We start from the raw sequence: 13,727 nt of genomic DNA, 5'->3' as shown, positions 1-13,727 counted from the left end.
CAAAGTGAGGACATTCAAAGCAGGATAAAGTGTATGAATAAATAAATAAATAAATAAATAAATAGCATTTTGACCGAGCTAGTCTAATGTATTCATGTTTATACGTAGCACCGAATTAGATTCCGATTCAAGACGCTTCAGCACGTGAAGAGAAAACAAGTTTGTAACGTACACGTCGGAAGAAAAGCCCGTTTTCTCTGCGATGCAACGGATCAGCGCTGTTGAATTCTGGATCGTGATTGGTCGGTGTTAAAGGTGTTGAGTAATCCTCTAGAACAGCAGCTCTGACGGGTTTATATGAACGCCGTCGTTCTAACAGCGTACGTCATCGTTTCTGTCGGACGGTCCGCGTCAACCGATTACAAAACGACGAACGCGTCATCGTCGATATGGCGAACTTTCCTTTGAGAAGACGTTTACGTAACACTCACGGGACAGTACAGGACTTCAGCCGGGGTTTCTCGGGGCTGGTGAGGGAACGACTGTTTACAGCTGCTGTAACGCGAGTGAGAACGCTCGTTTTCGTGGACGTGGATACGACGTTAAAACGTAACGTATAAAAAGGTATAAAAAAAAAAAAAAGTACGATGATGAATGAGATTTAATCGGAGGAATAAAACAAAACACTTTGCTGTTATTTGAAAATCATCGACGTTGATGCTTTTCCGATAACAGCACGTGGGTTATTCTTTGCGTAGCTGCTTTCGATACGGAGCAAAATAATTGTGATTATTGAGTGATTTTTAGTTATCAGAGATGCAGCCATAATACAGACAGGAAACATCACACACACAAGTGAATGGAGCACACGTGATTTGGGAGTGAGGTTCAACCCTGGCTCCTTATTGGTTGTTTTTGTCCCTCTGACCCCGCCCTTTTCCTTCCCACAGCCCTTTCCTCCACAAGGCAAACTCGGCGCCCCCTGGAGGAGCTGTCAGCACTCAGCCAGACTCCAGGACAACCGAGGCATCGCTTTTTTTTTTTTTTTTAAATCACCAGAAATTAATTACACACTAACGCTAAAGGAGTACTCCAGCATTTTTCAACCACCGGATCCGGAGCGCACGTGTGGTCTTACTACCACGGACAGGAATTTCGACTCGTTTCTCCGTACGACGACATCCTCTTTACTCTAAACTCACTCACAACGGGCAACAATCTAAGCGCAGAAGATGGGACGTCGATGAAACTGCAGGTTTTTGTAGAAAGCTTTCGCAGTTTCTTCAGGTCAGAGGTGTGTAAAAGCTCCATACTGTTTCAGAGGGATGGATCTGCCGTACTTATGTGGCCATGAAATCTTAAAAAAGATGTTAAGTAATCAGTACACGTTGTTTGTTTTGTTATATAAATAGGCATATCCACGTTCTTTTATTCTTAAAACATGTCCGATTTTTTTTTTTTTTTTACATTCATGTCTAAAAGACAAAAAAATATGAGTAAATATTATTTCTGAATATCATAAATTTGCACAGTTTAGGATTGTGGCATGACACAAGGGGGCAAAAAAACTTTAATCATCTTCATCATGAGTTTTTTTGGGGGGGTTTAAATTCTACTTTTTAAAAATCTACGGCACAAAAACTTTTTTTTTTTTTTAACTTTAATTCTTTAGTTATTTATTTTTTATTATTTAATGTAGAATGTTAATAAAGAAGAAAGTCCAGAGAGCTACAGACATTGAGGTTAATGCACAGTAATGCTCAAGTGATTCCGAGGCCATTTACATCTTATCTTTTCCTAATATTTAGTCACAGATTGACTGTCCGCAAGCGTGAACGGGTTAAGCTCGAGTTAAGCAGGCCTCCAAGGCATTGTGGAAAAAAGTCGTCTCTCTGAAAGCGAAATATCCGAACGGAGAGCCCAGCTTCGCCGTGATTGGCTGGTAGAAACGTGCAAATGAATCGATTCCATCCACCGTTTATTGGAGAAAAACGCTACGTCGTTTAATTTCGCTAACGGACCTAACGAGTGCTTTTTAAACTGATGGATGAATGTAGAAAAATAGACCTTTATTAAATCAACAAAGTAGTTAAACGAGTTCGTTTCTCCATTTCCTCTTTCAGATCAGTGCGGTGGAGTTGTTTTTCATCTCTATAATCGACAGCGTTTACGATTGATTATAACGAAACTCTTCGGGATTTAGACCTCAGTGGCGCTTTAATATTTCAGTCTGTCCAGCGCTCCCACCTCTTCAGCGCCAAAGTCAAGATCGTAGCGCGAGTCACGTCACATTCAAGAGATCGGATTGCTTTCGGATAAACGTCTCCTTTTTTTTTTTTAAAGACTATGGAGGTTCTTCCTCAATCCGACGGCACCTTCACGTCGTTTCATTTGAACAGACATGGAGACACGGTTTTAGAGATCGCGTCTTCTTGTTCATCGTCCGCCCTCTTCTTCATTTACATCTAAGCTTCTCGTCTTTTTTTTTTTTTTGCAAAAAACCGTAAATGCTCCGGGTTTTCCCCGAGTTCGTGTCCGGCGGCTCTCGGAAGACGTCCTGACGAGGCATAAACCAGGGTTTTTGGAGTGGGCAGGTCCTCTATTTGGTGCCTCACAGCAGAGAAATGTCGAAATTCTCATCCGTGGATGAAGTAAGGATTGGGATAAAAAAAAAATGAAATAAAAAAATAACAATAACAAATAAAGTGCTGGAGTGCTCCTTTAAATTATAACAGACATAATCGATACGACATTGTTAGTAACGTGTTTAATTACGTTTTCAAATTACTTGTGTGTTAGAGAATGCCGCTTAATTGTAGCGTAACGAGACCTGGAACGGAATTAGGGCCGTTACCGATTACTGGTAACGGCGATAAAATTAAAAACCTAGCAGCCAGTGCGATTCCTCCCGGGTTCCACCTTTTATACGGTGTGAGAACTGGAATACCTTTTCTGGTGTTCCCTCTATGAGTGCGCTTAGCTGCGGGGTAGAACAAAGCAATTTCTTCGGTTAAAACCAGATCCTAAAATGATACAACCGAGCGGCTTGCTCCAAATAAATGAAACAAAACGAATACACGGACGGCACCGGTTGGACGGCAGTCGTAGCCTCAGTTCTCCTGATTGGCTGAGCCCTGGTGACCCATTGATTGGGCAAAGTTTGTTTGTGCGGGGTACTTACCAGTATTTCACCCTGCAGTGACGGGTAAGGATGAAGGGGGTGGGGTTAGGATAGGGGAGGGAGGTCAAGTCAGAGGACAAGCACAAAGCAAGGGAAGGACATGGACAACATCCCAGGAAAATAGGAAGACACAGAGAGGAAAGAAGGAAAAATGAATAGAAGGAAACAGATAAAGAGAGAGCAGGAGATCAAGATATATATAAAGAGAGGGAGAGAGAGAGAGAGCATCAGAACACAAGTACATGCAATTAGATCCAGTTGCAATAAGAAAAAAAAATCTTGCATGTTTCATAAATGCCGCTTCATTGTCACAGTTGCAATCCATGCGCATTTTAAATTACTCTACAAAAAGGAAAAGAAAAAAAAAAAGAAAAAAAAAGAAGAAAAAGCTTGAGTTAATTGAGGCATAACAGGTTGTAAATGAGAATAATGAGGAATAATACTGATCACTTCTTGGCGTATTGGGTTTGGTAGCTGTGCACGTTCATGCCTGATGAGCGTCGCATGCTAAATTAGCGTGTGGGAGGTGTAGGGAAGGGGGGTTGGGGGGGGGGGGGGGGGGGTTACAGGAGTGAGCTCTCGCCTGATTCAATTACTCTCCGCTTGCTCCTTGCTGTAATATCATGGCTGAAACTTTAAAACTTGTAACCGTATAAACACGCTAAACCCAGCGAGTGGGAACTGCAGGGGAGGCGGTGCACACTGTGACCTGGCTGGAAGTTCATGAGTGTTGGGAAAGGGGTAAAAAAAAAAATGGTTTGGGTTCTCTGGGTATTCAAAGGTTCTTTGGATAGTTAAATGGGATTAGATTCCTAAAGAGGCTCAACAGATGCACATACAGACTGTCTGTATGGTCTAAAGATTTCTTCTCTAGGAAAACAAGTCAAAGAAACATTTAGGGTACATTTGGTACCAGCCCAGTACCAAAGACTCCAGTTGGTTTTTAGTACCTGCTTAAGACTAGTACCAACAGGAACCAGTGGTACTCTGGGGCAGAGCAATTAACACTGTTCATATCAACGTTGATTTCAGCTTTGCAGGAAGATACGCAGGTGAGAGTACACTTTATTTGTGAAAGGCAGTGGAGGTAAGTGGATGGAAAAGGAAATCGTGGGCGAAAGCTGTGCAGCAGGACGTACCTGGTTTGGAATGGGCCTCTTCTTGTGCGCGAGTGTTCTCTGCTGTGCACTGGACGGAGAAGAACAAAAAGAGCCGAAGACAGAAAAGAAAGAAAGAACAAAACGGTTAATCTGACTCGCATTACTACTCTAGACTCTGTACTACACGAACAAAACCAAATCTCATTTACAGCGTGAGCTAAACCTACACTGCCAGACTTCTAGGCTGTGAAAAATCCAAACCTGTTGCTGTCGGACCTCGGAAGGGTACCGTCATCCAGTCTCCAGTGGTCCAGACTGAAATGTGACGTCACGAGAACCGTTAACAGGGCTAGCCCGAGCGCTAACGCTACCACACGCACTCGGTGCATGCGCACAACGGACCATGTCACACGCCAAACGAAACCGCGAAGACTTTTTCTACTGTCCATGCTATTATGAGCGCCTGTTTTGACGACCGAGTGAGTAGCAGCTGAAAGCCATGCAACGTACTCGGGACAAGCAGTGTTCGCCGACGTGTTAGCTAACGTTCGACAAATTATTTCTTCCTTCTAGCTAGATGCTAAAAAAAATTGGTCACGCTAGCAGTTGTCTTTAATCCAAAAATCAGTCGTGACAACCTTTTTCAAGTCTTACCTACAGACCAGCTGATTTACACGGTGCACTTATCGAGACACATCAACGGCGGCCATCTTGCAAAGGGCTTTCCAGAACTTTCCAGGTCAAACTCGTGGATTGACTTTTTCGACTTTAAATCGTCACCTTTGTCCCAGTGCTTTGCAGGCTGTTTCCAACAATTAAGCTTAATGAAAGTACTGCCGGTGCAAATATATTCACGTTTACATCGTCTACGCGATATTAAAATGAAAGACCGGAGTGGTTTTCTAAAAATAAAGCGAGAAATGTACCGTTTTCCTTAATTAACGTCCAGAGTCTGGATCTTTACAATCTCACCGCCGTGTGGAAGTATATTTCCGAGCACTGTTTTTTCTTGTTTCCGTGGGGATATCAACTTGTGAAAACGTTCAAGGAGGAGCTTCTTGGAGTAAAATATAGGTCGCTGCATTGGGGGGAAAAAAAGTCTGCGAGGTTCCCGGCGTCCCGGCTTTACGTTTTCGAGAGAGTTTGTTTGAAATAGTTAGAACACCATTTTTAGATGCGTCTCTGTTGGTGTACACACTACTGTAAGGAGCAGTTTAGTTCAGGTTTAAGGTGAAGTCCAGACTGCAAGGATTAGTATCAACCTCCACACGACTGAAAATTAGCAAGACACGCTAATAAACACGCAGGCGAATGTGTGCACATACTTGGCAAATCCTATGAAGTCCTCGTGGTTGGTGTTGATGTAGGAGAGCTCGATGTCGATCAGCAACAGAACCTGAAGGCAGAGATCCATGATGACGCAAGACAGCAGATAGATATTCAAATAAACAAGAGCTGAAACCCTGCTTTAGACAAGAGTAGGAGTGGGGATGGGGAAACTTTGGGGTGGTTGCTCGTGAGGGACAGTTCTTTGTGGCACGGTTCTTAGGGGGAAATGCGATTTGGGGCAGTGGTCTTTGGTGGGTAGTTGTCTTTGGGGGGTAGTTTTTTGGGAGAAGGTGCGCTCTGGGGCAGAGCTCTTTGGGGGACAGTTCTTTGTGGTGAGCTTTTTGGGGGGTAGTGTGCTTTGGGGGAGAGGAGGAGAGCGCTTTGGGGCAGTGCGATTTGGGGCAGTGTTCTTTGGGTGAGAGTTCTTTGTGGCACGGTTCTTTGGGGGAAGGGCTCTTTGGGGGAAGGGCTCATCGGGGAAGGGCTCATCGGGGAAGGGCTCATCGGGGGGGGCAGAGAGCTTTGGGGGATGGTACGGTTCTTTGGGGGGCAGAGCTTTTTGGGGGATGGTTCTTTGGGGGCAGAGCGCTTTGGGGGGCAGTTCTTTGGGGGCAGAGCGCTTTGGGGGATGGTTCTTTGGGGGATGGGATTGTTCTTTGGGGGGCAGAGCGCTTTGGGAGATGGTTCTTTGGGGGCAGAGCGCTTTGGGTGATGGTTCTTTAGGGGGGCAGAGCGCTTTGGGGAATGGTTCTTTGGGAGGGGGCAGAGTGCTTTGGGGAATGGTTCTTGGGGGGGGCAGAGTGCTTTGGGGGATGGTTCTTTGGGGAATGGTTCTTTGGGGGGGCAGAGTGCTTTGGGGGATGGTTCTTTGGGGAATGGTTCTTTGGGGGGGGCAGAGTGCTTTGGGGGATGGTTCTTTGGGGAATGGTTCTTTGGGGGGGCAGAGTGCTTTGGGGGATGGTTCTTTGGGGAATGGTTCTTTGGGGGGGGCAGAGTGCTTTGGGGAATGGTTCTTTGGGGGGGGCAGAGTGCTTTGGGGGATGGGTCTTTGGGGAATGGTTCTTTGGGGGGGGCAGAGTGCTTTGGGGGATGGTTCTTTGGGGGGGGCAGAGTGCTTTGGGGGATGGTTCTTTGGGGAATGGTTCTTTGGGGGGGCAGAGTGCTTTGGGGGATGGTTCTTTGGGGAATGGTTCTTTGGGGGGGGCAGAGTGCTTTGGGGAATGGTTCTTTGGGGGGGGCAGAGTGCTTTGGGGGATGGGTCTTTGGGGAATGGTTCTTTGGGGGGGGCAGAGTGCTTTGGGGAATGGTTCTTTGGGGGGGGCAGAGTGCTTTGGGGGATGGTTCTTTGGGGAATGGTTCTTTGGGGGGGCAGAGTGCTTTGGGGGATGGTTCTTTGGGGAATGGTTCTTTGGGGGGGGCAGAGTGCTTTGGGGAATGGTTCTTTGGGGGGGGCAGAGTGCTTTGGGGGATGGGTCTTTGGGGAATGGTTCTTTGGGGGGGGCAGAGTGCTTTGGGGAATGGTTCTTTGGGGGGGGCAGAGTGCTTTGGGGGATGGGTCTTTGGGGAATGGTTCTTTGGGGGGGGCAGAGTGCTTTGGGGGATGGTTCTTTGGGGAATGGTTCTTTGGGGGGGGGCAGAGTGCTTTGGGGGATGGTTCTTTGGGGAATGGTTCTTTGGGGGGGCAGAGTGCTTTGGGGGATGGTTCTTTGGGGAATGGTTCTTTGGGGGGGGCAGAGTGCTTTGGGGAATGGTTCTTGGGGGGGGCAGAGTGCTTTGGGGGATGGTTCTTTGGGGAATGGTTCTTTGGGGGGGGGCAGAGTGCTTTGGGGGATGGTTCTTTGGGGAATGGTTCTTTGGGGGGGGCAGAGTGCTTTGGGGAATGGTTCTTTGGGGGGGGCAGAGTGCTTTGGGGGATGGTTCTTTGGGGAATGGTTCTTTGGGGGGGGGGGGGCAGAGTGCTTTGGGGGATGGTTCTTTGGGGAATGGTTCTTTGGGGGGGCAGAGTGTTTTGGGGGATGGTTCTTTGGGGGATGGTTCTTTTGGGGGACGATTCTTTAGGGGATGGTTCTTTGGGGGAGAGCGCTTTGGGGGCAGTTCTCTGGGAGATGGTGCTTTGGAGGACCATGCTTTCGAATATAATGCTTTGAGAGATGGTCCTTTAATGGATAATAATTTGAGGGACAATTTTTGTGCGACATTTCTTTATGGGGAAAGTGCTTTGGGGGATAGTTCTTTGCGGGATGGTCTTTGCGGGATGATAATTTATGAATCTATGCTTTGGGGGACGACACTTTGGGTGACAATTCTTTGGGGGGATTGTGCTTTGGGACAGACGTTTGGGGGACAGTTGTTTGGGGGGGGGGGTGTTTGAGGATAATTCTACACTTGTAAACGTGTGTATGACAATGTAAAGATCCATTTCACATCTGGGTTAAGTGCTTTTTTAAATGTACTCATCTAAGAGAAAACGACTACCAAACTATACCATTAGCGGGGTGTGTCTGTGTGTGTGTGTGAGACCTGTTCCTTTGTCTTGCCCTCTCGCTCTCTGACGTATGTAGTGACGATTCTCTCCGTCTCCTCTCTCAGGCGAGGGTACGAGTTCAGCTGCAGACACAAACACCACAACACTGCAGAATACAGTGTTTACTGTACAAACACACACACACACACACACACACACACACACACACACACACACACACACACACTCTCTCTCTCTCTCTCTCTCACACAAACACACACAGTGATAAAGCGTGGAAGCTGCCCACAACCAAAACCAAGCACCAGCAAGATCAAGTTCAAAGAAAGGTCAGGCCAAAGAGGTCACACTTGCAATCAACACGCCCACACACACACACACACTTAAAGAACAATTAGTGAGCAAAGTTTACACCATCAGCTATGTAAGATCAGCTTCAATAAATCAGATTCATAAATCTGTTTTAGAGCTGCACAATTCATCACACTTAAATCATGAGTGCGATATTTGGCTCACGATTTTTTTTTTTAATGATGATTTTGGTGAATTTCACTGAAGTTTGCTAACGGGCTTTTTTTTTTAAGTGTCTCTTTTATCGGTAGCTCAAAGTGCTCAGTACAGGCGTATAATGTAAGAGGATAACGTATAATAAACGATAAAGTGCAATAACAGCAGTTTTGCTCCTCTACTGATTGAATAACTTTATGATTTTGTAATTGAGCAAAACTTTTTTTTTTTAAACACACATTACTTATGTATGTCGTCATGCTGTGCAGCCCTGATATAAACTACTAATAATTAAATAAAACTACACTATGACTGCAGAGTCTAATGTGTCCAATGTGTCTAATCTTTAACAAAAACAAATTACGTTACAAAAGAAAATAAAAAAAACCCTAAATTGTGAGATGAGAAAACGTAATTCTATACTTGAGATGCTGAACATCACAAATATAGTTCTCCAGAGCTGAAAGTGATGACTGTTGTTAAGCGGTGTTAGAGAGAGAGAAACAGAGAGGGGGGGGGGGGAGAAAGAGAGAGAGAGAGAGATGGATGTTTTTCTACTTTAATGTAAAAAGGTACAAACCCAAGAATGAGGAGAAAAAATATATATATGTATATATAAATACACACACGCGCACAGGTCTGTATGTTCAGGACGCAGTTCCTCCAAATTCCACAAGGGGGCAGATAAACCTCATTCCTCCTCCTGCACCAACACCACAGTTAAACAAGTGGCATGCTGGGATTATTATCGACTCTGTTTACACCCAGTGGTTTCATGAATTGAGATTGCTCCTGATATCATTTGAACCCTCTCTAACTATCAAGTTCCCGCGTTGTTCCTCGTTTTAGCTTAAAGATTGTCGGCGCATGTTTGTGCCTCCCTCGGGACCTTGTGGGACGCCTCGGTTTGGTGTTTGTGCACGCTCTTCAGTTTACAGGTTAGCGACGTAGACGCTGATTATTAGTATTAGCATTATAATGTAATAATATATATGATAACGGCTTGGGAATAAAACGCTGTGTGCTGTTGTTGGAAAATAAACATCAGGGGAGCAACAGTAAGTCCCCAAAAGGTTTTATTTCTGTACATAATATACCTGATTTTAAAAAAGCGTCTCCGAAAGACTGAAGTGAGATTAGATTTAACTCGGTTTTGAATCCATCTTGGTGGATGATGCCAAAAGGCATAAAAAGACCAGGTGAAAACAGAGCTGTGCTGGAGTTAATTACAGCTTCATATGCATGAGGCTAATGAGAGGTTGGGGGGGGGGGGGGGTTGGCGTGAAGTCTATCAGACTGTTGAAGCAGGAACAGGAAGCGTAAACGGTGCTTTTCCAGAGCGCTGAGTTCTGGAAATGCAGACATGGAGGATGGACGTGGACAAGCACGGCTGCGTGGAAGAAAGGCTCAGACAAACAGGTGAGGATTGGCTGATGGGGTGGAGGGACCGAGCGTGGAGGGATGTGAACACAACGGGAGGAACGGACCGAGGGACGAGATCCTGGTTCATTTTTGCTCCTCTCCTGGGTTACCTTGTAGGCACACTTCTTGACGAGCGTGGTGAGCTCGGTCACCACCATGTCCACGCACTTCAGACTGGGCGCTTTCAGTTTGAGGATCTGCTTTTTCACCATGGCCTCGAAGGCCAGGTCAGGGGTGAACAGCCCCGTTCTGAGAGCGCGTTCGGGAAAGTGAAAAGACGTCCGCGTCGCATCGCAGGGGAGGGAGCAAAGCCGAGAACCAGAAAAGAAAAAGAAAAGAAACAACAGAAGGAGGAGAAGAAGAGAATTGGATTAGTTATTAAAAATCACTAATCTACAGACAGACACTTAAACCAGTCCAAAAAGAGGCAGGCCATGGTTTCCACGTCTTCACTGATTACCCATAAATCCCTCTGTAATCCACCACACCCTCCTCCCAGCAGAGTCGAGCCACAGACACCCGCCTTGCGTTACACAACTGCTTTTAACGAGCCGTCAGCGACCATTTCACCATCTTACGACTTACTTTACAGTTAAGATCGAGGGACGTCAGTTAGGTCGATCTCAATGCGACGGACTCAGCACTATACGCAGAGACCTAAAAATATCAACAAAAGTAGCTCAATAGACGGAGCCTTCAAATACCTGAAAGAAAACGCTTTATTTTATCTTGTTAACGCTTCGTGAGCTCAGCAGTGTCGATCAAAACAAAACCAAAGTCCTCACTCTCCTAGTTTATTTTTTTTTTTATGTAATCATTGGAAAATTGCCGTGGTGTAAGAGGAATAAAAACGCTTGTTGGTTGCGTTACAGATAAATAATTAACTCCGCATCATCACATGATTATTTTCCTGTAACGAAACCTCCCCGGGTTGTTTGATTTCTACTGTATTTCTACTAGCTATACGTCAAGCTGAAATCGCTGCTCGCCGGACTACCTGTATTCCGCTAGGCGAGCAAGCTAGCACGTTTGCGAATATTACGCGTTTGATCCTTATTACCGCATATCCACACATTTCTATTCAAAAGATCAGTACTTGATGGGCATGTAATATTCCAGGATATTCATATCTCGGTGTATTTTTGCGCGATATCTCCGATAAGACCGATCTTAAACCTCGACTTCCCGCCGCATCGTCCAAAGGAAACCGGACGTCACGCAGAGCGAGGTAAAGTCGATGAGGGCGTATCAAAAGCAGTGCTGGAACGTAACGCGCGGCCGCGGTGGCTGCGGTCTCGGCTCCGTGGAAGTCGATCGGCCATGCGGTTTTGCTCCTTTTGGACCCGAGACGAGCGGGATCCCGCGTCCGTTCGTCTCCGCTGCACAAGACCAGCACAAAACCTCCACACACGACAGCTGAACCTGCACACAGGGCGGCCGGCGGGCTGACGCGGGTCACACCGGCACGCGATACGCATGCTAGCGTTCCACCGAAGGCGTTGTATTACACCGGGCCGTTTAAATATTTCATGATGAACCCGGTCGTGCGAGACTGTTCACGTTTAACTTAAAGTGCCCCTGAACGTGTCGACTCAAAAAATATAAACGCAGTGAAACCTCACGTTTAAACACACACAAAAAACCCTGAACTGCTCAGAGATATCACAAACCTGATCGTCCTTTATTACCTACAGTAAACTAGCCAGCTACCTAAGCACAGCAATGTGCTAGCATTAACTAGCTTTCTAGTTAGCATTGCTAATCCAGCTGTATATACTAGAGGTCGCCTGACACCGATAGTTTTTTCCCTTGGTTGCGGGAGCGGCTGAGAAGGGTCCGCTGCAGTTATACGGTTCGAGGGCGGCCTCTAGAGGTGAAATAAAAACTAGCGCTGACCAATTTTTCTGTGTTATTTGAAGTGGTTTTTTTTAATTAATTTTGGATGTCTGTTTTTATTTGAAGTGTTCATTTTCCATTCAATTTGGATGAATATCTCTTATTTACTTCAATATTTATTAACAGTTAACATATACGAATATTTATTTCATTTAAAACGCACCGGGAAAATCCGCTATCAGGTGACCTCCATTATATACTTCATGTTATTAGCTAGCTAGTTTAAATTTTTTTTTTTAAATGTAAGAAATTCTCTATTTTAAATAGAAAAGTGTTGACCCAGATACTACTCTAGGAGGAGTGCGTTATTTAAAACACGACGTTTTTTGAATTCAGGGGGACTTTAAAGTTTTCGTTCATAACATTCCTTTCAATCTGGACTGCTCTCGTTTCACTTTCTGTGATGTAGATGAAGGAAAGCGTAACGAGAGCTGGTTTTTGCGGCGTGCTGCGAGGCCGGTGTGATCCCGCCCCCTCTAGCCGACAGAGCGCCCCCCTGTGTAGGGGCCAGGCAGCAGCACAGTACCTTTTTGGTGCACTGCCTGACCGTGTTGATGAGCTCCTGAATCACCATATCGATACATTTAAGACAGGGCTCTTTCAGCTTTATGATCTGCTTTTTCACGATGGCTTCAAACGCCAGGTCGGGGGTGAACAGGCCAGTTCTGAGAACATACAGGGGTGTGGGGGAGACAGACAGACAGGTGGGGTCAAAAAAAAAAAAAAAAACAACAACAACAACAAAAAAACATACAGACAAACAGGTAAAATAGCAATAAGTGCATGGAGATAGAGGGGGGGAAAAAAGAAGAAGCGACGTGCAGACTGTGACAGGTAAGAAGCTCAAAACGAAAGAATTACAAAGAGAAACAATCAGGCAGAAACGATAAGCGACAACAGAAGTCAAAATGGTGACGAGCAAACCAAGGAGAGATGAAGTGAGACTGAGAGGAAAGCGAGAAGTGTGGAGAGAGAGAGCGAGAGAGAGAGAGAGAGAGAGAGAGAAAGAAGGAAAAATGAAACAGGTTGTCAGTTTAGTACAAACAAGGCGTCTGAATCTACAGGAAAGAGCTGAGTCGACAGTTTAAAGACTCGTCAATGCACACAGAGACAAACAGATTAATAATTAAACATCTCAATGTGTGTGTGTGTGCGTGCGTCTGTATATCTGTGTGCGAGTGTCCTTTTGGACGAATGGCGGTATATCTGTGTGCGAGTGTCCTTTTGGACGAATGGCGGTATATCTGTGTGCGAGTGTCTGTGTGGGTGAGTGTTTGTACGTGTCTCTATGTGCATATATGTATGTGTACGAGTGTGTGTGTTGTGTTTGTTGTGTGTTAGTGTAGTGTTGTAGAGAGAAGACGGTGTTCCGGCTGCAGGAGGTCTCAGTGAAGCTCCACTTGCCTGACACCGTGGACGTTCTTAATGGCGTGACTGATCTCTCGCCGCAACTCCTTCTCATCAAACACAATCTGATCAACACAAACACCACAGATGTGAAAAAAGGGAGTCAGTCAGTTCGTGCACAGTTGTAGGGACGTGAGAAAGTGTGTGTGTGTGTGTGTGTGTGTGTGTGTGTGTGTGTGTGTGTGTGTGTTGGGTTCACCATGACGAGCTCAAAGGGGAAGCGCTCGTGGAAGATGCGGTTGATCCTGGCGCCTCCTGACAGCTCCACCGTGTCCACCTGATCCCCCGAACCCTCGATACACTTCTCAAAGTCCACGCCGAACTGCTGCACCATCCTGATGACCACACACACACACACACACACACACACACACACACACAAATAACCACAGAGATGTTGATTCATTCATAGCACTAAATCCGAACGCACGCGGTTTTTGCATTGATTTTTTTTTTTATTTTC

The 13,727-nt window shown here is 45.7% G+C and overlaps 1 protein-coding gene across 10 annotated transcripts in view; it reads right to left on the bottom strand.

The window, feature by feature from the left end:
- Positions 1–13,727, bottom strand: part of dnm2a (dynamin 2a) — a 58,037-nt gene that overhangs the window by 24,350 nt on the left and 19,960 nt on the right. For 2 of the 10 annotated variants that reach the window (XM_053675437.1, XM_047150537.2), the window contains exons 8-15: positions 13,464–13,599; positions 13,262–13,329; positions 12,384–12,522; positions 8,071–8,157; positions 5,547–5,617; positions 4,483–4,536; positions 4,261–4,309; positions 2,888–2,920 (exon numbers count right to left, since the gene is read on the bottom strand). In XM_053675437.1, coding sequence (XP_053531412.1) covers positions 2,888–2,920; positions 4,261–4,309; positions 4,483–4,536; positions 5,547–5,617; positions 8,071–8,157; positions 12,384–12,522; positions 13,262–13,329; positions 13,464–13,599 — 637 coding nt within the window. Of the gene's footprint in view, positions 1–2,887; positions 2,921–3,121; positions 3,134–4,260; positions 4,310–4,482; positions 4,537–5,546; positions 5,618–8,070; positions 8,158–10,071; positions 10,211–12,383; positions 12,523–13,261; positions 13,330–13,463; positions 13,600–13,727 lie in introns of all 10 variants that reach the window. The other 8 variants (XM_053675436.1, XM_047150538.2, XM_047150540.2 and 5 more) reach the window with 8 other exon arrangements.

The sequence above is a fragment of the Ictalurus punctatus genome, chromosome 24 (assembly GCF_001660625.3).
Source record: "Ictalurus punctatus breed USDA103 chromosome 24, Coco_2.0, whole genome shotgun sequence".
Classification (NCBI taxonomy): Eukaryota; Metazoa; Chordata; class Actinopteri; order Siluriformes; family Ictaluridae; genus Ictalurus; species Ictalurus punctatus.
Note: the sequence above shows the minus strand (reverse complement) of the source record. Positions and strands in the feature narration are given on the sequence as shown.